The sequence below is a fragment of the Pygocentrus nattereri genome, chromosome 25 (assembly GCF_015220715.1).
Source record: "Pygocentrus nattereri isolate fPygNat1 chromosome 25, fPygNat1.pri, whole genome shotgun sequence".
In the NCBI taxonomy this organism is placed as follows: Eukaryota; Metazoa; Chordata; class Actinopteri; order Characiformes; family Serrasalmidae; genus Pygocentrus; species Pygocentrus nattereri.
This window is the reverse complement of record NC_051235.1, coordinates 18,921,339-18,945,222: the sequence shown is the minus strand read 5'-3', so window position 1 is coordinate 18,945,222 and position 23,884 is coordinate 18,921,339. Positions and strand designations below refer to the sequence as shown.

Sequence of the window (23,884 nt, the reverse complement as noted above, 5' to 3'; positions counted from 1 at the left end):
CCAATCATGTCTTGCCTGATTGACTACATCTTGAGTAAGTGAAAACTTGTGTAAATTAGATTTTTTTTGCAGTACGTTTCAAATGCCCCTCTGCTATCGAGTATACATCTCAGTTATGCCTATGTGCTCTATTTTCAGCCTCCTTTCTCGTCGTCAGTATTGGAGGGACAATGGTGGGGCTGATCTTCGCTGTAATCCTGGCCTTTATCACACGTTTCACCAAGAAAGTCCGGATCATCGAGCCACTGTTCATCTTTCTGCTGGTGTATCTGGCTTACCTGACCGCTGAGCTCTTCTCTCTCTCTGCCATCCTCTCGTGAGTACATACTGCACACACACACACACACACACACACACACACACACAAACACACACACACACAGTGTTAGAACCTTTGGAGACACTGAACGCATGCATAGACTCAGCACTAACCTTGTGGTGACTGACAGCTGAATGAATGAGAAGTCTGACATGAATGAAGGAATGCAGAGTGTTTCTATGAGACAGAGAGACAGAGAGAATGAGCAGGAGAAAATAGATGAAGGGGGAAAGGGAGTGAAAGAGACAAGGTCAGGAATGAGGTTTAGAATAGAAGTGTGTTGGTAAAAGTTTGTCACATGAACGTGTGTGCTGCAGTGAGTCTAAGTGGGCCATAATATTAGTTAGCTTGAAGATTCAACTATAACCCAATGTTACGAGACCATTTCTTAACCTTAATCTTTGTTTTCTTTTGCCACAACGTCAAGATTTTACAGATGCTCCATATGTACTGTCTTACCTCATAGTTACAGCAGCATATAATTGCTAATTTAATGCTGCCTCATTTCATGCAGCCACAGAGAACCTAGGCAGTGTTGCTTTAATTCAGTCTGGTTTCACAGTAAAGAAACATGAACTTAATTAAATGCTCCTTTAGACAGACGATTAGCCTTGATAGCACACACATGGCCCACAGAGCCGTGGAGCCACAGACACTGCAGTGCAGTACTGTACACATGGAGAGTATTTGCCGATAACCTGCACTATACTGATTGTCTGCACAAAATAAAATGTGAATGTTTGCTCACCTGATAAGGAGTGAGAAGTGGGCTTATCCAGATGTCCAGTTTCAAGTACACTGCCTGTCAAAAATTTGGGTACTACTTGCCTTCTTTTCTGAATAATGTCTCACACTAACTTTTCAATTAAGTCAGAAAAATCTCTGTAAAGGTTTAGTAGACACAAAACAGCTGTTTACATTGAGTGTATTTAACAAGGTTCAGCTTTGTGTTCCTGGAGTGCTGGGTGATAAGCAGATAAGCAAGCTGTTCTGGTTTACCATGTGATTGACATACTGTGACATTGCTTTTCAGCCTATATTATGGAAAAACAAATTTTCCTTGTGTTATTTTCAAATGTTAAAAGGTTAATATACTGTGTATTTCATTTAAATATGAAATATGACTTTTTGTTACATAAAACAACAAAATATAACAGGTGCAGCTCCAGGGAAAATAAAATACAAGAAAGATGCACACCAATCCTAGCTATGTCTGGTTTGAAAGACATTTGTTTGACATATAGTAGCAGTATTGTGAAATCATGTCTTCATTAACTTTATTCATTTAAAAAATAATGCAAATTAATGTAAAATTGTGTTAGACTCTAGACTCTGATTGCGTAATTGCGTAATTGATTTGACTGTTTTCTTTTCCAAGCTAGTGTTAAAAGAACGTATTGAAAATCCTTTGGACCAAAAGATGGTTCAAACAGCTAAAATGTATGAGTGCTGATGAGTGCTGACATCATAACAAGAGGATAAAATGCATGAAACCTTTCATTCATAACTTTTGCCAAAAAATGTCAAAAGGTTAACAGCTTTCTATTTAACAGAAATACAAAGAAAACATGCTGTATCATTAACCCCAGACTTCTGGTGGGCAGTGTATAATCAAGTGTATCAAATGATTTAAAAATGTGGAGTGAAATAAATGTGGAGAAAATCTTTTTTAAATGAATTAATTGTGATTTATGACTTGCACTTTCAAATTGGCACATAATTTTACTGTGTCAAGTAGCTCCTAGGCCATATCATCAATTCTGGCTCAAACTCCATCAAACATTGTTTCTATGGCAATCATAAATCACATAATGAGATTATGGGTGAAGGAATGACATCATTAATCCCAAACAAATCTGCATTTGAAGACAAGACCTGAAGTAAAGCTTTGGTGAAAGATTTCACCAGAGTAAGCATTGCCAGCTTAATCCACATGTGATTTAAAAGCTCAGATGTCTAGCAGAGTTACACGTTTCTGTTAACTCCTTTAAAGTGCACAGTGCCCCCTTATGGCTATTTGACACATTTATATTTTTCCAGCCCTCAAACTGTAAATGTTATTTATATTTTACTTATGTGTCCTTAGTGGGATGTCGATGTGAAATGTTATCTGATATCAGGATCAGATTTAGCCAGAGTTAAGCTGCGTCGTGTTCTCGATGCGGAATTATGCCTGACTCACTGAGCGCTTTAGAGTGAGATGCTAAACACAGACTTACACAGACTAATGGACGCCTGGACTGTGAACATGGAGGAGAATAATATGGAAAGTAAAGAGCACCACTGCTGTGGAGTGACATAGTAATATAGGCACTTTTTTATTGACAAAGTCCAAACAGGCCTTTAACCTGGAGTTATAAACTTCAGCATTAAGTGAGGTGGTTATAAATAGTTCAGATATAGTCACCTCACACACAACTGCCTTGCCCTGCCCAGTAATTGTGTGCTTGTTTGGGTGATTTAGCGCTGTGTTGTCACTGACTCATCCTGTAATCAGTGACTAAGAGCTCCTTGCTGGGAGCCAGCAAGATGCGGGTTTGAATCCCAGTGGGGTAATGCTGGTGTTAAAATGGTGTCAAAATCCCTTCCTCTACACTTGACCCTGGCACTGAAGGAAGAAAACCTCATATCTCCAAAATGATTACAGGAGAAGGAAAAAATCTACTTTACTTTTAATGTAAAGTCATTTTAGATGATTCTTGTAGTCCATTCATCATGAAATTTACTCACAATGAAAATGGCAATAGGCTTATACGCTTATATATCATTGCTGTCCAAAGATATGTGTACATCTTTGGACAGCAATTTTTATTTACAGTGGGTTGCAAAAGTATTCAGCCCCCTTGAACTTTTCAACCTTTTGCCACATTTCAGGCTTCAAACATAAAGATATGAAATTGTAATTTTTTGTGAAGAATCAACAACAAGTGGGACACAATTGTGAAGTGGAACGAAATTTATTGGATATTTTAAACTTTTTTTAGAAATAAAAAACTGAAAAGTGGGGCGTGCAATATTATTCGGCCCCTTTACTTTCAGTGCAGCAAACTCACTCCAGAAGTTCAGTGAGGATCTCTGAATGATCCAATGTTGACCTAAATGACTGATGATGATAAATAGAATCCACCTGTGTGTAATCAAGTCTCCGTATAAATGCACCTGCTCTGTGATAGTCTCAGAGTTCTGTTTAAAGCGCAGAGAGCATCATGAAGACCAAGGAACACACCAGGCAGGTCCGAGATACTGTTGTGGAGAGGTTTAAAGCCGGATTTGGATAGAAAAAGATTTCCCAAGCTTTAAACATCTCAAGGAGCACTGTGCAAGCGATCATATTGAAATGGAAGGAGCATCAGACCACTGCAAATCTACCAAGACCCGGCCGTCCCTCTAAACTTTCAGCTCAAACAAGGAGAAGACTGATCATAGATGCAGCCAAGAGGCCCATGATCACTCTGGATGAACTGCAGAGATCTACAGCTGAGGTGGGAGACTTTGTCCATAGGACAACGATCAGTGGTACACTGCACAAATCTGGGCTTTATGGAAGAGTGGCAAGAAAAAGCCATTTCTCAAAGATATCCATAAAAAGTCTCATTTAATGTTTGCCACAAGCCACCTGGGAGACACACCAAACATGTGGAAGAAGGTGCTCTGGTCAGATGAAACCAAAATCGAACTTATGTTTGGCGTAAAAGCAATACAGCTCATCACCCTGAACACACCATCCCCACTGTCAAACATGGTGGTGGCAGCATCATGGTTTGGGCCTGCTTTTCTTCAGCAGGGACAGGGAAGATGGTTAATATTGATGGGAAGATGGATGGAGCCAAATACAGGACCATTCTGGAAGAAAACCTGTTGGAGTCTGCAAAAGACCTGAGACTGGGACGGAGATTTATCTTCCAACAAGACAATGATCCAAAACATAAAGCAACATCTACAATGGAATGGTTCACAAATAAACGTATCCAGGTGTTAGAATGGCCAAGTCAAAGTCCAGACCTGAATCCAATCGAGAATCTGTGGAAAGAGCTGAAAACTGCTGTTCACAAATGCTCTCCATCCAACTTCACTGAGCTCGAGCTGTTTTGCAAGGAAGAATGGGCAAAAATTTCAGTCTCTCGATGTGCAAGACTGACAGAGACGTACCCCAAGCCACTTGCAGCTGTAATCACAGCAAAAGGTGGCGCTACAAAGTATTAAAGCAAGGGGGCTGAATAATATTGCACGCCCCACTTTTCAGTTTTTTATTTCTAAAAAAAGTTTAAAATATCCAACAAATTTCGTTCCACTTCACGATTGTGTCCCACTTGTTGTTGACTCTTCACAAAAAATGTCAATTTCATATCTTTATGTTTGAAGCCTGAAATGTGGCAAAAGGTTGAAAAGTTCAAGGGGGCTGAATACTTTTGCAACCCACTGTATATATATATATATATATATATATATATATATATATATATATACATATATAAGAAATGCATTCTTGCTTTGAAAATGACACACCATTTTCCATGTCTTACTGAGCTTTAGCCATTAAAGGCAGAGCCATCATGATTTTATATGGACCAGTCTAGGTGACATTAAGCTTCTCTGCTGAGATTACTGCTTTGGTTTTATGTCCCCATTAACTGGCGCACTTGAATAAGTGCCTGTGGCTGAGCTATGCCATTTTTCTAACTCTAAATGTGCTGTCTGCAACTACAGAATGACCTTCTGTGGAATTGGCTGCAACAAATATGTGGAGGCCAACATATCTCAGAAGTCCCGCACAACCGTGAAGTACACAATGAAGACTCTGGCCAGCATCGCTGAGACCATCATCTTCATTTTCCTTGGCATCTCGGCTGTGGATAAGTCCAAATGGGCCTGGGATACTGGCCTCATTGCATGCACCCTAATCTTCATCTTTGTCTTTAGAGCTATGGGTGAGTTATAATTCAAAGTGATGATGAATGTTTTTAGGTGAAGTCTAGTCATGGATGAACATCAGTTACAAATCAGTTTACTTAGAAATGTTCATGTGTGACTGGAAACCCAGTCATTTATGTTCCCTTACATCTAAAAATAGGAGACATGGAATGCTACAACATGTTGTATCATATTGTATTGTGGTTTAATGTATTGTATGGTGACTAGCATGTTAGTTGCGCCAACGTGTTAGCTTGGGGTGAAAATATTAGCTTGTGCCTATGGCATTAGATTTGGGCACTGTAAAATACAGCATCGTTTTAAAATAATTAACTGACCATGCAAACTTTGACATATAGTCTAATGTTTTAATGTATAGGCATGTTTTCAGCCTTGTCATTAGTGTATTGACAAATTTATCATATCAAAACACCACTGTCGTATTAAGTCAAATAAATAATTTTGTGAATCGTTACTTGTCTATTAAACAGATTTTGCTGGTCACTTACATTATTAAATTATTGTTATCTGCTTTGCTATATATAAAAAATTGGCATCATTGTCGACAAAAGGCTAAGTGCAAATCTTTTTGGTAAAATGTTGTTTCTAAAATGGTTACTTATAAGAGAAACAAACAATAGAAATGGAGATGCATGGTTTCTGTGTAACAGTGACAAATTAAATAAAAATCTCTTTTATTAAATATGCCAATGACAGAAATTCAAGTTATACCTTGTTTTTTTGGCTTTGCTATTGCTGAGTATTTGATCTAAGTATTACTTCTGTGCTCTTACAGGTGTAGTTGGGCAGACCTGGATTCTGAATAAGTTCAGGTTGGTTCCTCTGGAAAAGATTGACCAGGTGGTGATGTCGTATGGTGGCCTGAGAGGGGCAGTAGCGTTTGCACTGGTAGTCTTGCTAGATGGAGAGCAGGTTAAGGCAAAGGATTACTTTGTTGCGACCACCATAGTTGTGGTTTTCTTCACAGTGATGTTTCAGGTAAGTCATTTCACACGTTTTATAGATTCTTGCATGCTTGTCTTGTTCTTAGTCACATAGTTGATTAACTGAGTAGTGTCTATGTATGAGAGTGTGTATGAATGTGGGTAATTGCCTTGCAGCACTGATATTTCCATGGTACAGTGTTAAATTGTTGTGATATACACTGCTATTCTGAGATAGTTATGATGGATGGAGGGATTTATGGAGATGTTTTGTGCATATGTCTGTGTGTGGGTGTGTGGGTGTGGGTGTGGGTGTGGGTGTGTGTGACAGACAGAAATACTTCTGGCAAATGCTATTATCTGATATGAAAAGCTGATATGCCCATATTCCCCAATATAATTCTGTCCTTCTTAATAATTTTTTGTGTGCATGCAGCACTGTGCAAAAGTCATAGAACATCATTCATTTCAAGTCAAAACAGCCATTACATACAGTTATTTTCAGGAGATATTTCTGAGGAGAGATTAACATAATGCACTACCAAAAAGGAGAAAGTCAAAGGAAAATAAATGAGAAAAAAAAGTTTTCAAAACTAAAGTTCCAAAAAATTGCTTTTAAGAATGCAGAGAAAATACTTTCAACAACCGTGCAAGACTTGGTAGACCAAGAAAACTGTCCCTATCAGATATACAGCACTTAAAGCGTTCATCTTTGAGAGAGAGGAAAAAAATCTATCTTCACTCTTGCTTCAGATCTGAGAAAATCCACAGGTGTTTCTGTCCATCCTTCCACTGTGAGAAGACAACTCAACACTATGAGTCTGAAAGGACATGAAGCTGTCAAGAAGGCATTACTGAGAAAAAGAAATAGACAAAAAAGAAGAAACTTTGTAAAGTTTGCAAAGATGCTGCTTGTGTTCTCAGAATGATAGTGACCACCTCAGTGTCCTGACCCCAACATCATTAAATGAGCTTGGGATTACTTGGACTGTGAGGAGCAGAAAATCCAGCCATCTTCTAAGACTGAACTCTGGATAGAATGGACGATGTAGTAACGGCAGAAGATTGACACACTTGATTGACAAACTGAAAGTGTGAAATTATATTTAGTTGTTTAGGCTTCTGTTTTTTTCTCTTAAACATGTTGTCCATTTTTTCTGATGTTGTTAAATTAATAACTTGTAGTTATTCACTGAATTGACTGTATATTATATAAACACAGGGTGGTCTCTGACTTTTGCATAGTACTGTATGTCAGTGTATCTAAACATATTGTTCTTGGCCTGCTCAATAATGAATGTATATTTATTAATGTATATTTATTATTCATTAATGATATTCATGAATATATATTTGTGTTTGCATCACTCTAAAAATATTTCTCTCTCTGGTGCATGCCCATATACTCACGTCTCTCACTAGCTGTCAGTCCCATGGCAGTAAGCTTCTTATTCTGGTCCCACGTCTCACTGAGCAAAAATGAATGTCAGTCAGAAACACATGCTGTGTTTTTTCAGCAGGAGAAGTGAATCGGACCAAACACCATCACAATCACCTGTCAAACTGCAACAACAACCTATTATCGCCTAAGGCTGTCCACCACCTAGGACAACCAACTCAAAAATATCTGCCAGTCAGAAGTGCAATCAATGTCTTGTCTCACTGCGTCAAGCAGGACTTGAGGACTGCTTTTCGTATGAACTGTGCGCCAGACACAACCCAGTGGCAAGAGAGGAACATGCTGTGATGTCATTTTACTTTATGTTCTTAACCCATTAATGTGTATGTGTGGGAAACAATGACCAGTGTTTTACAGTTTTAAGAGGCTAAAATTTTAAATCTGTTAAGCTGTAAAACAGAATGTATAACTATGGGGTTATACTTTCCCCGTTTGAGTAGAGTGATCGGCGATCTCTTCTCCAGTGACCAAGTGTGAGTGACTAGATAAGTGACTTGTAACTGTACTGGCCTAGAGCCAGCTCACTTCTATCCTAACAAGCTTTAACAGTGTTAAATCATGCCTGTTCCACACAACTATAGCTTAAGTGGTCTCTGTGTTACAGCACTCTGAGAGTTATTTTAGAATTAGTTCATTCCCATGTACCAAAATCGAAAGAAAGAAGTGTTCATGCTAGTTACAGCGCTGATTTAAAGCTGCATTATTTTTGTAATTATCTATGTAGACTGATATAAACATTTTAATCATGATAACATTTTTAGCAATATCACCCAGCCCTAGTAAGACGCAACAGTTGATCAGCCACTACTTAGGACTCCACCAATCATGTGCTACCACCAGCGCTAAGGAGCAAAGGCAAACACAAGCTTTTTCATATGAAGTCATGTGAAGCCAGCCACTGCGTCTGTATACAGCTGTACACACTTTGAGGAGAACACTAACGCTACTTCTGTCAGATCAGCTAACAGATGCCGTGCTGGCTAGCATTGTGCTGGGTGATGGGGGACAGGAAAGGCCATCCTACCCACACAATGGGAGCAAGCCCAATTTACAGATGACTGTAGCATTCAGGAGCTTTAAGGGCAACAGTGTTTTTGCTCAAATGCTGCCCGTTAACCTATTCATTTCGCACTTATTTGGGAGCGCCCTCTAGCATTCCACAAACCCAGAAGACAAGCAGTTCTCCTCTCAACAAATTCTGGACATATATTATTTTAAAATAGCCAAGGAAAATCAGTAGGTTTTCGTGTTGGGTGAATAATGGAGGCTACCTCTTCATCTAATAGAGCTAACCAGCTCAGCACAGATGCTGATGAGGACTGGTTGTCTTTTTACAGGTAGATGGTGTGCCAATATTTTAGCTTGTCAGACAAATATATTCCCACTGTTTCTGGACCTAACTAACACCAGCTACAGTAAGTTAGTTATACTAGTTAGCCTAAAGGCTACACCATACTTGGCTGTGCTCTCTTGGCAGCGGTCTCACATTAAGGCACTTGTGTTTTGTAGTAGCAGACTTGCGAACACGTTTTAGAGCACTGTTAAAACACACAATCTGTGTTTCACTGAATTGTTGGTCTTTTTTCCATCTTTCTTACTTGCATCTGAAACTGAGTATTCTAGTATCCATGCACATTCCTAGCATTAGTATCATCTTGCATAGCTAGTGATCACCTCAACAGCTTTTTCAATAAAGGCCATGTATACATGTGTGTTTGTGTTTGCCATGGAAACTCGTTTCACCATTATGATACAAAGACAATTTATTGTGCAGCCCTACTAGCCATCTTGATAACAGGTAAAAGCATGATTTGGTTTGCTAATGCTAGCTAGCTTTCATTCATTTCAACTTTTCTGGTGAAGGATTGCCCGGTAGATTTCATGAAGCAGAGCCATCAGAGCATGAACAGATGTCATTTCTGAACATTTTCTGACCTTCAGAGAAAAAAATGAGCAAACAGGCTGAGTGAAAGTAATGTGGACGTGTTTAATTGAGGTCTGCATTTTACAGATTTTGTTGTGCCACAGTAAAATGTCAGGATTGATTGTGTGAGTGATTTTCTGTCTCTGTCTCACAGGGTCTGACCATCAAGCCTCTGGTGAAATGGCTAAAGGTTCCTCGCAGCACCAACAGAAAACCCACCATTAATGAGGAGATCCACGAGCGCGTAAGTCAATACATGCAGCACTGATGTCTGTCTGTCTTGTGCTTTCTGTCTGCCTGTCTATCTCTGTCTCTCTCTCTCTCTTCCTGTTTTTCTGCATCTCTGTATGTCTGTTTCTCCCTCTGTCAGTCTGTCTGTCTCTGTTGTTTTTTCAAGTCAAAGTTTATTTATTTATTGATTTATTTTTATATTATGCTTTCTTTCTGTCTCTCTCTGACTGTCTGTCTTTCTGTTTCTGTCTATTTTTCTCTCTGTCTTTCTGTCTGTCTGTCTGTCTCTGTCAATTTCTGACACTCTTTCTATCTGTCTGTCTCTGTCGTGCTTTCTCTCTGTCTGTCTCTGTCTGTCTCCCTCACTCTCTCTGGGTCTCTATCTATCTCTCTTTCTCTCTCTCTCTTTCTCTCTCACTCTCTGGGTCTCTGTGTCTATCTCTCTGTCTTTCTCTCTGCCTTTCTCTCTCTGTCTGTCTCTGTCGTGCTTTCTCTCTGTCTGTCTCTGTCTGTCTCTCACTCTCTCTGGGTCTCTGTGTCTCTCTCTTTTTCTCTCTCTCTCTCTCTCTCTCTCTCTCACTCTCTGTGTCTGTCTCTCTGTCGTGCTTTCTCTCTGTCTGTCTCTGTCTGTCTCTTACTCTCTCTGGGTCTCTGTGTCTCTCTCTCTCTCTCTCTCTCTCTCTCTTTCTCACTCTCTGTGTCTGTCTCTCTGTCGTGCTTTCTCTCTGTCTGTCTCTGTCTGTCTCTTACTCTCTCTGGGTCTCTGTGTCTATCTCTCTCTCTCTCTCTCTCTCTTTCTCTCTCACTCTCTGGGTCTCTGTGTCTATCTCTCTGTCTTTCTCTCTGCCTTTCTCTCTCTCTTTCTCTTTCTCTCAGTAAGTTTTGACCTTGTTGTTGATATCTGTTTCTTATCTGTTGTGGTGGAAGCACCAGCAACTGCAGTTAAAGGTAAGCTGTGCAGGACTGATGTTAGACTTTCCACCAAGTGAATTAATCATTAGAGTTCTTTTTGGCCAGAGTGGCCCCTGCTAGCCCTCATACACACATACACACACACACGCACACACACACACACGCACTCATACACATACATACACATACATAAGCACATTCACAGAGAGAAAAAGACAAAGTCTTCTCTTCCTATTGACAGTTCAGTAGGAAATGCAGGGGAGGGGGTCTCAAAGCCCGCTGGTCCTGCGTCCTCCACTCTCACTCTGAATGTCATGCATCCTCCTGTGTGCAAGCTTAGAGAGACCTGCTGAGCATGCTGGAACCACAGCTAAAGATAGAGCGGGCTTCAGCATCACTGCACTGATGAACAGAGAACAGAGAGGCTTCAGTGGATAAAAAGACACAGAGACTTCACACCTGACTGAACCGCTAAGTTACTATGACATTCTAAAGCTGATTCAGATCAATAATGAGATGAGACTATAGATTCTGTACACTCTTTAAAAAAGATGGTTCTTCAAGGGTTTTTTAGTAAAGAAAATGGTTCTATATAGAACCATGAACTCTCAAAGAACCCTTTGCAATATTGAAGGGTTATTTGCATCATGAAAGGGTTCTACAGATTGATGGAGAATGTGTTGTATATATCCCTTTCTCTCTCCCTCGCTCACTCAGGCTTTTGACCATATTCTGGCTGCAATTGAAGACATTGCTGGTCTGAATGGATACCATCACTGGAGGGACAAGTCAGTTTCACTTTAATAAGACTTTTCATATACTGAATGTATTTTAAATAGGTTGTGTTCAGTTATGTTTAAACAGTTTCTCTCCTGAGAGTTAAGATCTTGAAGCTTAAATGAATAACAAAAAGTTGTAAGTAGTATTCCTGAACAACAGACACTGCTTTTCCTGTTTGATTTAACCTTTGAGATTTAATTTGAGAACCTACATTAATCCCTTATACGATCTCAGCATCACTAACACTGTTAGAAATAAAGGTTCTGTGCAGGTACATTTTTCATTCATCAAGGCACGTATTTGTATCTTTTCATAACCTAATGTTTTAAGACCGAACAATAAAATGAACAAAAAAGCCTGAAGACAAGACAGGGAGTGTGGAGTCAGTACATCTTAGAAATATAATTTCAATGGATTATGGTACAGTTATGTTCCCTGACTAAAGGTACTGAAATGTACCCACCCCAGTGACAAAAGGGGTACTGCCCCAGTGACAGTTTACTACCTTTATTTCTGAGAGTGTATCTTAGGAAATGGATTCGTCGGATACATAATTTCAGCCTTGATGAAGTTCTTCATCAGTCCAAATTTGTAACATAATAAATGCCTCAGATTATATGTGGGCAAGTGTTTCAGGTACCTGAGAAAAGTCAGCATGTATTTGGTCAAAAAGACTCTAACACTTGACTACATGCAAATAATATTAATACAACAAATAGTGATTTTATGTGTTAGTGTTCTCATGTTTGTGTATATGTGAATATATTACACATTCATGTCATAAAAAGTCTGTTTACCTGTGTAGTCAGTGATCGTAGCTGTTCTGAATTTGTCATGTATTTTCTGCAGGTGGGAGCAGTTTGACAAGAACTATCTGAGTAAGTTGCTGTTGCGAAAATCTGTATATCACAAAAGCGAACTCTGGGAGGCCTATCAGAAAATCAACATCAGAGATGCCATCAGTGTTATTGATCAGGTAAAGATTCTAGCAGTGTTTTTCATTAGAAAAGTTTGCTGTTTTGTCCAGGGTATTACTGAAATTATATGTATGCATCTTGTGAAGTGTTCTGGTGCAAAGCCTGTGCAGGGGAAGTTAAAGGTTAATAGTTTGGGGTTTGTTTGGCTTGTTATTTGTTAACTTTGCTTGTTTATGTGGTTGCTTGTTATTTTATTTTTTTGTGTATTTGTTCACTTGTGTCTGTGCTTGTTTAAAGCTTATGGCAGCAATTCTACTGTGGACTTGATAATGACTTGCCCAGTAATGTGGAAAATTGCACATTGGGTTGTGACCACTGGGTGGTGCTGCACCTCAGCAAATCAGCTGCTGTCCTCTCTGCTCTGCCAGTGTCTGTTCAAGTTACTGAACTGTTCTCACCCTTCTCCTTTTTTAACATGGCTTGTGAAACTCTGGATTAATATGTGAGCAGATCTGTTAAAGTGCAATGTTCTCCTAGAGGCTGCCTAACTCTGGCAGGCTTTAGGAATAGAGCATAATGTCATTTGCCATATGCTCTGTGTGAATTAGTAATGTCTAGACTAGTGTCTTTCTAATGTGTTAACTCCAACAAAAATACTTTAAGCCCAGACATAGAGGAGAATGTGAGCCTCTAAGTGGCTCTTGTTCTGGAGAGGATGCCCTGTTCTCTCTCTATGTGTAGAGAAACTTCTGAGCTCTCACTTTTGGGCTTCATAGACAGGTGAAATTACTAGTTCTTAGATCTCTTTGGTCTTTCTGGCTCTGTTGAGGAGCAAACGGCTCTGAGAACCTGTTCTCTCTCTCGTGCTCTAAAGAGATGAACAGAGACTCTGAGACCTCTCTCTCTCTCTCTGGCTTCATAAAAAAGAGGATAATCCCCTTCTTTGTTGTCCGCACTGACGCCGAAGTGTCTCTGCCAGCTCTGGCTCACTACAAGCCTTTGCTACCTGAACACAGCCACACCAAAGATACTGATCAACCACACTGACATCAGAGAGAGAGAGAGAGAGAGAGAGAGAGAGAGAGAGAGAGAGAGAGAGGTGGAGGCCCCAGGAGGGTGATAATCAGTGTGAATGCTTGTATTCAGATTTGTATTAATCCCCTGAGAGGACTGAATTACATCAGGAGACTCAGGAGACAGAGAGAGAAAGCAGGACTCATATTCAGACAGTTGGACAGTCTCTTTTACCTGATACCTTTTACCTGAAACATTTGATCTCTGTAATGTAAACTGCACTGTCTGTGTTGTAATGAACAGTTTATGAACTAGGTTGACGGTTGTGAGTGATCTTTTTTACTTCTTTGCTCTCTGCTCACCAAGAGATCTCCTCTATTGAATCATTACAGTTCATACAGATACAGTCACACACACACACATACACTCACACCTAGGGCACTTTAGCATCTCTAATTCACCTGACTGCATGGGAGGAACACACAGAGAAGACAGAATCAGAAGAAATCAGAATCAGAATTACTTTATTTTGCCAAGTATGTTACACACACAAGAAATTTGTCTTGGTCAGTACACACATGTTCCTCCGGCCATGGAATTAAACATGTAACGAAACAGACCAGACAGCACATAGTCTAGTAACAAGTATTAAACTAAGGCCAAAGTTAATTAATAGAACATAGAATGAATTATAATAATAAACAAACAGCAAAAGTTAATTGAGCTCAGGAGATGTGCACATGATATATCTCATGGATATCTGAAAAAAAAAGAAGGAAAAACAGCTGTTAGCATGTCTGGTTGTGCTGGCCATGAATCTTCTGCCAGAGAGAAGCGGCTGAAAGAGTTGACGTCCAGGATGAGAGGGGTCCTCTGCCAGCACACTTCATCACCCTGCTGTTGTTGATGTCTTGAAGCATTGGCAGACTACATCCAGTGATCCTCTCTCATGTCCTGATTATGAGTTTGGCTCATTATTGTTAGGAGGAACCTAACCAGATGGTTGTGGATGATGGACTTGATGATTGTTGTGAAGGAACTCCAGAGGCTGTGCAAAGGCCTGACCTCAACCCCACTGAACACCTTTAAAAAGAACTGGAACCTCAATTGTGAGCCAGACATTTTTGTCCTGCATCAGTGCTCTTTTGACTGAAGGTACAAATTCCCACAGACACACTCCAAAATCTTGTGGAAATGCTTCCCAAAAGAGTTATAGCCACAAACTGGGGGGCAACTTCATATTAATGGATATGGTTTTTGGATGTCCAACAAGCTCATATTGGTGTAATGGTCAGGTGTCTACATACCTTTAGCCATATTATGTATGAATCAAATAAAACACAGTACCCCGAGCTCAGGCTAAGCAAACAGTGGTGGATCTAATAGGTTTCTGGAACATTCTGCGGGTGCATCCACTGAAATTATCACCCAGTGCTAAAGAGGTTGAAGAATGTCATTTCCTTTAGCCTTGAGTTTCATCGCACTCAGCTTCCTGAGTGGAGTTGTTTAGTTTAATATTAGAAACACGGATGGTCTTCTTTCTCCCTGACCACCCACAGAATGAGAGAGAAAACAGAATTTAAAATGTTTTCTGTGACCAAGTAGGAAGGATTTGATGGGTTTTTGGAAATTATTATTGAACATTTTTTTGGAAATTCTCTTTGTCTACACTTGCAGTTTCTGACAGCATGTTGAAGTATCATAAACAATGTGTTCTTTATGTATATTTCCACTGGATCAAAATAACTAGGAGCTTGTTTGCTCATGAAGGACTCATTTATGCCTTACAGCAAGCATTTTCTTCTGTTTCAATATCACTGGATCTCAGTCTGTTTGACATTGTTATCTGAGATGTTTTCATTTCTGCTTTCTGAATGTGTTTCATTTCTGTAGACCGCAGAGTGCTGAGAGACAGTACGGACATATGCAGTGGTTTAAACCACCATGATTAGCCATGTCTAGAGTGATTACCCAGCCATATGCCAGAACTGTGTGTGTATGTGTGTAATGAGTAAGGTGCAGACGCAGGTCCCATATTATTGCCTGCCTGAGAGGTCCATTATCACAGAGATCAGTCCAGTTCTACAAAGGACAATGAATAGGCTTGAGAGCCTTGAACTCTAAATGGAGACCACATGCAAGCACATGTCTGTACACACACACACGCATTCACTCACTGTGAAAAATAGCCAGTGACTTCTTACGTCCTCTCTGTCTGTCAGGGTGGGAACATTTTGACTTCTGCCCGACTCTCGCTGCCCTCTATGGCTAGCAGAACATCCTTCCCTGAGGTTACCAATGTTACCAACTACCTGTAAGTTCAGACTCAGTTTGTTTATGTGTGTCCATATGCTGTACAGATGGATGTAGGATGGGACAGTAAATAAACTGCAAAATTTCCTGTAGGTTGTCATCTGTTTATAAGCAATGACATCATTGATTTGTTGTGTTTACAGGAGAGAGAATGGCAGTGGAGTGTGTCTGGACCTTCAGGTGATTGACACAAACCCTGGAGCAAAGGTAGAAGAGGAAACAGAGACACATCACGTGTTGGCTGGAAACCTCTACAAGCCTAGGAGACGGGTACACACACAGATACACAAAAATAGGGATACACAATGGGCCTCATTCACCAACTTCTTAAGAAAAAATTGTTCTTAAACTCCACTCATGCAGTTTTCACAAATATTCTGTCATGCACCAATGTTTTCTTTTTTGGGATTTGTTCTTACATAAGAACAGAATCTACACACACTCAAGAGCACAAAGGCGCAGACAGTTCTGAGGTTTAAGAAAACATCACAAAGCTGGTGTAGACTTTTTCTTACGACCGTTCTCTAGAACTAATTTAAGAAAAAACTTAGAGCCCAATAACATCAGAATCGTATTGGAATTTGCTTAAAGAAAGGTCTGCATCAAACAGATGCTTAAATTTGATATTTGGTGGCACATTTCTACTGTACATCTCTGTACTCCTCCTGGCCTAAGGATTGTTTTATTAGATTACATCATCTTGTTACAAAGGAAAAGGGCTAGAATTCCAACAAGGTGTTTCAGGCAGCTGTGGGTTCTATGGGAGAGAGTTACTACCTCTGTCATGTACTTTGAGCTCTGTAACTTGCGATGAATGTACCAAAAGAAACAGCCCAGAATTGCTTGGAAAAAAGTCTGGTTCCATTGACTTACATTAGAAGTGAATTGTGTTTTTTCCTTCTTGTGTAAAGATCCCATTTTGGAGATGCAAGGTTTTGTTCTGACAACAGAGACTAAGTTGGTGGATAAAATAATTATCATCTTTCATGCACTTTGTAAATAATTGTGTTTCCTAAAGAAACAAATTGAATAGCTCAGAGACCAGAGATTTACTTCCCTAGTACTTAGCACAACATAGACCAAGTTTAATCACTGTCCTCCGTCTCCTCTTGCAGTATCAGTCACACTACAGCCGGCACTTTATGACAGTTGGGGATCAGGAAAGGCAGGAGCGGGAGGTGTTCCAGAGAAATATGCGCAACCGCCTGGAGTCCTTCAAATCCACTCACTACAAACGGCACAAGAAGGACCGCAGCCAGAAAAAGGCAAGAGCTCAGCTCCACCTCAGCCAGCTGCTTCTGCTCTTAACCTCCAGGGTCAAACCCACAAACACACAGCTGAGGTTGGGCATGACACAGGCTGAGCTGGTGTTAAAGAGGGAAGGGTGTGTGTGTGTGTGTGTCAACTGGGCAAGGACACGTTGTGTGTGACAAGTCTGTATATGACTTTGTGTCACATTTAGACTGATTGATGATGCTCTGTCACATGGAATGTCTCTGTGAAGGCTAAATGGGAAAGAGAGAAAGACATGAAGATATGCCGATCACTCGGCAAGATATGCATGTCACACTGGGGTAAATTTAGGACCCAGAGAAATCAAAATTCACGTTTTCTGACCAAATTAGATTAATCTACTGTATGTGGGCATAAAAATGCATGTACAAATGATGTCTTTTGAAGAACTATCTAGTGTTCACTAAATGGCCAGTATGTTTTGTCAAATTTGTCCCCCTTTGGTAGGAACTGGATGGTCCTAATCTTAAGTAAAGCTTGCATAAACATTACCAGTCAGAAGGCTTTGTCCTGTCCACACAGCTTTCACAGAACTTTGATTGAGCTGGATACACCTAGTGAGCAGAAGCTAACAACCAAGTGAAAGCTAACCTAGCAAGCATAACTAAGCTGTCTGTTTGAGTGTCTTCCATCAGTCCATTGTCCAACTTACCATGCCAGCATACCCTGGATGCACATAAAGTAAATAAGAACTTTACTTTCTTTATGATGTCGCCACATAAAAGCTGGGTAAAGTTTATAGTGAGACACTGACAGAGCAGAGTAGTCTATAACCCCACCTGTATAGGAATTTCTCCCTGCTTGCACTATTGTGTTTAGTTTTGTATGAGTGGCACAGCAGGCTGGGAGTCTTGGACTGAAAGATGTCAATCAAGTGTGCTCAGTAGAATGTCCATCCAGGCAGTTTTACGGTCTGATCATTTTTAAGCAGTGTTTTATTATGTCACTATTGGGATTTTTTCAAACATTGCTGAATAATTAATACAGTAGTCAATAATAGTATCATACAAATTATTTTTACACTGTGTTCGCTATAACCTTTAGTAGTTTCCAAGTAAAACATTTTAAATTTAAATTACAGAAATCAATTTTTACATCTTAGTTTTAAAACCTACCATAATCCTTGCTGTATATTTATTGATGGCTTTGAAAATTATCCATCCTTTGTCTCTTATGTAATGCCTATTCACAGATGTGCCACTTAAAAACACTTCATACTTTTACAGCGAAAAGGCTCAGATGCCAAAGAGCAAGATGCCAATGATAAACCCAGGAGAAATGTCAGCTGGCAAGACAAAGGTGAGCCATAAGGTTACAGGAAAGCTTTATTATAATTTTTTACATCTAATAGGGGTGATAAAAGTGGTAAATTTGCACTTTTATATGTTGTCCTTGTTCTGTTGCTGTTGTATATTTTAGCTTAGGGTTTGAGTGGGTCTCTGGAATAGCGTAAGTATGTAACTTTAATCAGGGGAACTAAGTGTAGATTATATAGAAAGTGAGTGCATTATAGGTAATGCAGTTTGTATGTATGTGTCTGCAGACCCCATAATAGTTCCACTGGAGTCTGAGGAGAATAAGGGAGAGCGTTCAGAGCCAGACAAAGATGAGGATGTTGGGATCACCTTTGTGGCCCGCAAAGGTTCGGAAACACCAAAGGAGAGACCCAAATCAGGTAATGGAGGAAGGCCTGAAAACATAACAATATAGTCTCATAGCATTTCTACCTTTGTTAAATGATGACATGAGTGTACAGAAACAAACCCAATAGATAGGATATTTTTCTCCTTACTGAAAAGAAACCTTTTGTTTCTTCTTTGCTTCACATGGATAAAGTCAATTTAAGTGAAATAAAATAGCAAAAAATCGAATTTACACCATTTGTTCCTTACCTCAGATGGAACTGACTAGCCAAGACATGTCTGTTGTCCAGATTTTGCTTCTTCAAGTTCGCTAGCTACTGAAGCTTAACATACAATGGAAGCTTATACCCACTAATTAGTATTGTGCAAAACATTACACACTTGCACTAAACAGTGTAATGGACAAAATGGACAAAAGCACAGATTGGTGAATTCCACTGCTCTTGCACACCAATCCAGCCCTAAAAGACTAGAGTTACCCACTGCTGCTGTACAGTGTCAGAAACTGCATATTATTTGTATTTGAGATGTTTTGAAAAGTCTTATTTTCCATGTACTTTCGATGTAGTCAGTCGCCCTAGACATGTTTGATATTGGGATTTAGCTTTTTTAGTTTATAGGCTAATAAACACTAGAAGTCAATAGTCACCCAAATCTTTTTCATAAATACATTTGCAAACTCCTCTCAATGCACTCAAAGTTAAGAGACACACTCAGGCATGTTAAGTGATGTTGTACATGTGAAGAGGAGACAGAATTCAAGACAAGACTGCCCCCAGTGGAGTGAAGTCACGTTCATTTTTGTAGTTCTCAGTCATACTATGACCTAAATCGAAAGTTTGTGTGACTTTAATGATGACCTGGAAGCAGTATGAGGGCATTGAGGAAAGTTTGGGGGATGTATTTATGAAAAACATTTGGGTGATTATTGACTTCTGGTGTTTGTTAGCAATGTCAGCTTCATAGCTTAACGTTAAAACTATAGAAGCAAAATGTGGACACCAAAAATGTCTTAGCTGACTTTATTTGCATAAATTAGATTTTCCATTGGCAACATGGTTTAAAGCAAGAGTGTTGTTCCAGTGTAAGGAATCAAATTCCAGACCCCAGACATGTTTTGGCTGATTTACTAGAAAAAAATCCATTCTATTTCTTATGGTTTATTCCTCTACAGTCCCTGCTGCTTTGGAGGTGTGTCAGAGCCCATCTGTGGCCCCTCCATCTCCCACTTGTGGAGAGAAGAACCTCCCGTGGAAGGGAGGCATTGGTACACTTCCTCCTTGCGTGTCTGTAGAGGCCACTAAGATTATCCCCATAGACCTGCAGCAGGCCTGGAACCAGAGCATCTCCTCCCTGGAGAGTCTGGCCTCTCCTCCCGTTCCTCAGGAGCCTCAGCACCCACGGGTCAGCGCCCTCTACAGGCTGAGCGGACCTCCACGGCCTCCACCGCCACCCCCTCCTGTTCCAGGCCAGTTCCAGTTCCCTGGGGGCAAAGAAGAAGAGGAGGAGAGTGCCCTTTCTCAGCAGCAGCAGGAAATGCAGCCTCTTATGCCATCCTTGAGGCCACCGCCTCCTCCACCATCTGGTGCAGTGCCTCCTGGGAGAAGGAGGAACCCGTGTGTGTATCTGAGGAGCCTGGTAACGACGCCACCATCAGGCAGCGAGCCGCATAGCAGAGGACCAACACAGCTGTAGAAATTTCTAGCTTTCTTTCTCTGTATTTCTTCCTTTCTGTCTTTTTCAGGTCCTTCATGACTCGTTCCTCCTAGGCTCACTTGATAGCCTTAGGTGTTTCCCACTCAATTTATATTTTTACACCTTAAAAATATTGCATACTTAAAAAAGGTCAGCAGTGGTGTGTAGGAAAGTTAAAACTCTGTAGTTTAATGGGACTTTAATAAGTAAAACTGGCAGCAGCTACGGTCTTGGAAACTGTATGGACAGGGCAGTTCCACTTACATGGGAAAACCGTTCCAATTTTCATGTATTTTTTTCTTTTTTTGTTTGAATTAAATGCCCTGTTTTATATACTACAATGTAAATGCACGTCAAGATATTACACTTCTACAATATATCTGTCTAGACTACATGTCCAGGGCCCTTTGGGTGTGTCTGTTAAACAAGGCTTTCATTTAACAGCCAAGCCCTCTAAACCTTACAAAAGAAAAAAAAAATAAAGAAAAACTGGCAAAATGTCCAATTGCTAAATGGCAGTGGCTTAACTGCTTAACTGCTTAACATTATTCTTCAACTTGGTCCATCCATCCAAAAACAAAACAAAAGCAAGAGACTAAGGGGCATTCAGTGCAGCCAAGCCTCCCTGTTAGAGTCCAAATTCCATTTTCTGAGGGAGCCTTGGTTGAAAAAGCAGCCCATTCTCTCCCAGCTCTGCACGGAGACCAAAAGGAACCAGCACTCCACGTGACCGGTCTCCAAGTCTCTGCTGTCTTATTTAATAGCAGGCACAATGCCAGCTGGCTCAATAATGTTGTCAACACTGCATGTATCAGCTCTGGATATACATACACGCTCATAGGCACCACAGACGTAGATACGCATCATTAAGGCAGTATGATCTCTTTAACACATGAGTAGTTATGAGCTGACATACAGTTCACAATGATAGTCATGGGGGGTTACAGTATCTGTGCATCTAATCAGAAACGCTTGCTGTGTGCAAGATCGAATTTCTCTTTTGAGATACCTCACTAAGCTGACATTTTTGCCTTTGCAAATATAGTCTTGTTTTTTTTCTTTTAGCTTAATTTTTGCTTTTGTTTTAGCTGGCACAAGTAGGCTTGTCCTATGTAATTTCAGCTTTATTTATTTTACCTTTTTATCTCCTTGTACCTGCTGAAGTGGAATTTTATTTTGTGCATCTTATTTATGGGTCAATCACAAACTGTACACATGTTGATATGTAATTCAAAGTATAACATTGTTATTTTGGACATCACCACTAAAATCATACACTATATATGTGTGTGTGTATATATATATATATATATATATATATACACACACACATACATATACGTATATTTACACTATATTGCCAAAAGTATTTGTTCATCTGCCTTCACAAGCCACAAGCATATAAAATTGAGTGAGATCCCATTCTTAATCCATAGGGTTTAATATAATATCGCCACCCTTTGCAGCTATAACAGCTTCAGCTCTTCTTGGAAAGGCTTTCCACAAGGTTTGGGAGTATGTTTAAGGGAATTTTTTACCATTCTTCCAGAAGCGCATGTTGGACGAGAAGGCTTGGCTCGCCATCTTTGCTCTAATTCATCCCAAAGGTGTTCTGTCTGTAGTTTAAGGTCAGGACTCTGTGCAGTCAAGTTCTTCCACACCAAACACGCTCATCCATGTCTGTATGGACCTTGCTTTGTGCACTGGTGAAACAGGAAGGGTCCATCCCCAACTGTTCGCACTAAGTTGGGAACATGAAATTGTCCAAAATTTCTTGGTCTGCTGAAGCAAGAGTTCCTTTCACTGGAACTAAGGAGCTGAGCCTGACTCCTGAAAAACAACACCTCACCATAATGCCCCCTCCACCCAACTTTATACTTGGCACAATGCAGTCAGACAAGTACCATTCTCCTGGAAGCTGCCAAAACCATAGTCATCCATCGGATTGCCAGATGGAGAAGTGTGATTCGTCACTCCAGAGAACACGTCTCCACTGCTCTAGAGTCCAGTAGCGGCGCTTTACACCACTGCATTCAGTGCTTTGCATTACGCTTGGTGATGTAAGGCTTGGATGCAGCTGCTTGGCCATGGAGACCCATTCCATGAAGCTCTCTATGCACTTTTGTTAAGCTAATCTGAAGGGCACATGAAGTTTGAAGGTCTGAAGCGATTGACTTTGCATAAAGTTGGCGACCTCTGCGCACTATGCGCTTCAGCATCCGCTGACCCCGCTCTGTCATTTTACGTGGCCTACCATTTTGTGGCTGTCATTCCCATTCACTTCCACTTTGTTATAATACCACTGACAGTTGACTGTGGAATATTTAGTATCGAGGAAATTTCATGAATGGACTTGTTGCACAGGTGGTATCTTATCATGGTACCACGCTAGAATTCACTGAGCTCCTGAGAGCGACCCATTCTTTTACAAATGTTTGTAGAAGCAGTCTGCAGGCCTAGGTGCTTGGTTTTACACACCTGTGGCCATTGAAGTGATTGGAACACCTGAATTCACTGATTTGGATGGGTGAGTGAATACTTTTGGAAATATGGTGTGTGTGTGTGTGTGTGTGTGTGTGTGTGTGTGTGTGTGTGTGTGTGTGTGTGTGTGTGTTTCTGGGTTAATTAGGAACTTTGGCTTTAAAGCTCTGGGACACCATTTGCCACTGCAAAGGTAGAATGACCCTTCATCGAATCATCAAATCCACAATTAATTGTCCTAATGACCAAAGACCAAATTTTAGGAGAAAATAAAATGAATGTCTATACATGTGCTCTGTCTCTTGTTGCCTTATGCTGTTGAGCCTGTGTCACTTCATGTCTGTTTATGACTTCATAAGCTGTGTATTACATTTGGGTGTAGTGGAGAATCACTGTTGATTTCATGCTTAATGAAATATCAGATGTGCTGTACAAAGTCGATGTCTTAAATAATAATTCATCTAATGTCATCAGTTCACTGTAGTACCCAACTGTACACATGCACAACCTGCTAAGAGATCAAACTATTTTGTGTTTTATTGTAACTTCAGTTCAAACCTGCCTTCATTGTGCTTTGCATAAGGACTGCCAAAGAGACCCAACAGGAGAAAAACATAGATTCACAGTTCCACCTCTGCATAGGAGATACTAACCCTTTAGGCTTGTTGATGTAAAGTAGTATTATGCAAAGCTTATGATTTGCACTCAAGATCAAAAGCCATGTAAAACTTAAATTTGATGATGTTTAAGCTGCTAACTTATCGTTTTGCTCTGTTGTGGAGTTCTGTGTGTATAGAATATGTTGTGCCTTTAGAACGAGCCTGAATCGTCCTGCATATGAGGGGCCTTGTCGATATCTGTCATGCCTGGCAGTGTAGAGGAGTTCAGTGTTGTGCTGTCTCACTTATCCTTGCCATGTTTGCTGGATTATCATCTTATCATCATTTGTACCCTTGAATGTTGATTTTTTTCCCTTTTTTATTCACTCAGTAAGATCAGAACGTGCAGATATTGAGCACATTTTAAATGTTCGTTCGTAGAATCTGCT

General features: G+C 40.2%; 1 protein-coding gene across 1 annotated transcript in view; it reads left to right on the top strand.

Moving 5' to 3' along the window:
* Positions 1-20,914, top strand: part of slc9a5 (solute carrier family 9 member A5) — a 46,895-nt gene extending 25,981 nt beyond the window's left edge. Inside the window, exons 5-16 of the mRNA XM_017706166.2 lie at positions 139-316; positions 5,027-5,247; positions 6,027-6,229; positions 9,712-9,801; positions 11,418-11,488; positions 12,330-12,456; positions 15,634-15,725; positions 15,868-15,994; positions 16,840-16,989; positions 18,244-18,316; positions 18,561-18,692; positions 19,835-20,914. Of these exons, the coding sequence (XP_017561655.1) occupies positions 139-316; positions 5,027-5,247; positions 6,027-6,229; positions 9,712-9,801; positions 11,418-11,488; positions 12,330-12,456; positions 15,634-15,725; positions 15,868-15,994; positions 16,840-16,989; positions 18,244-18,316; positions 18,561-18,692; positions 19,835-20,355 (1,985 nt within the window). The 3' untranslated portion in view covers positions 20,356-20,914. The remainder of the gene's footprint in view (positions 1-138; positions 317-5,026; positions 5,248-6,026; positions 6,230-9,711; positions 9,802-11,417; positions 11,489-12,329; positions 12,457-15,633; positions 15,726-15,867; positions 15,995-16,839; positions 16,990-18,243; positions 18,317-18,560; positions 18,693-19,834) is intronic.
* Positions 20,915-23,884: the final 2,970 nt, after the last annotated feature.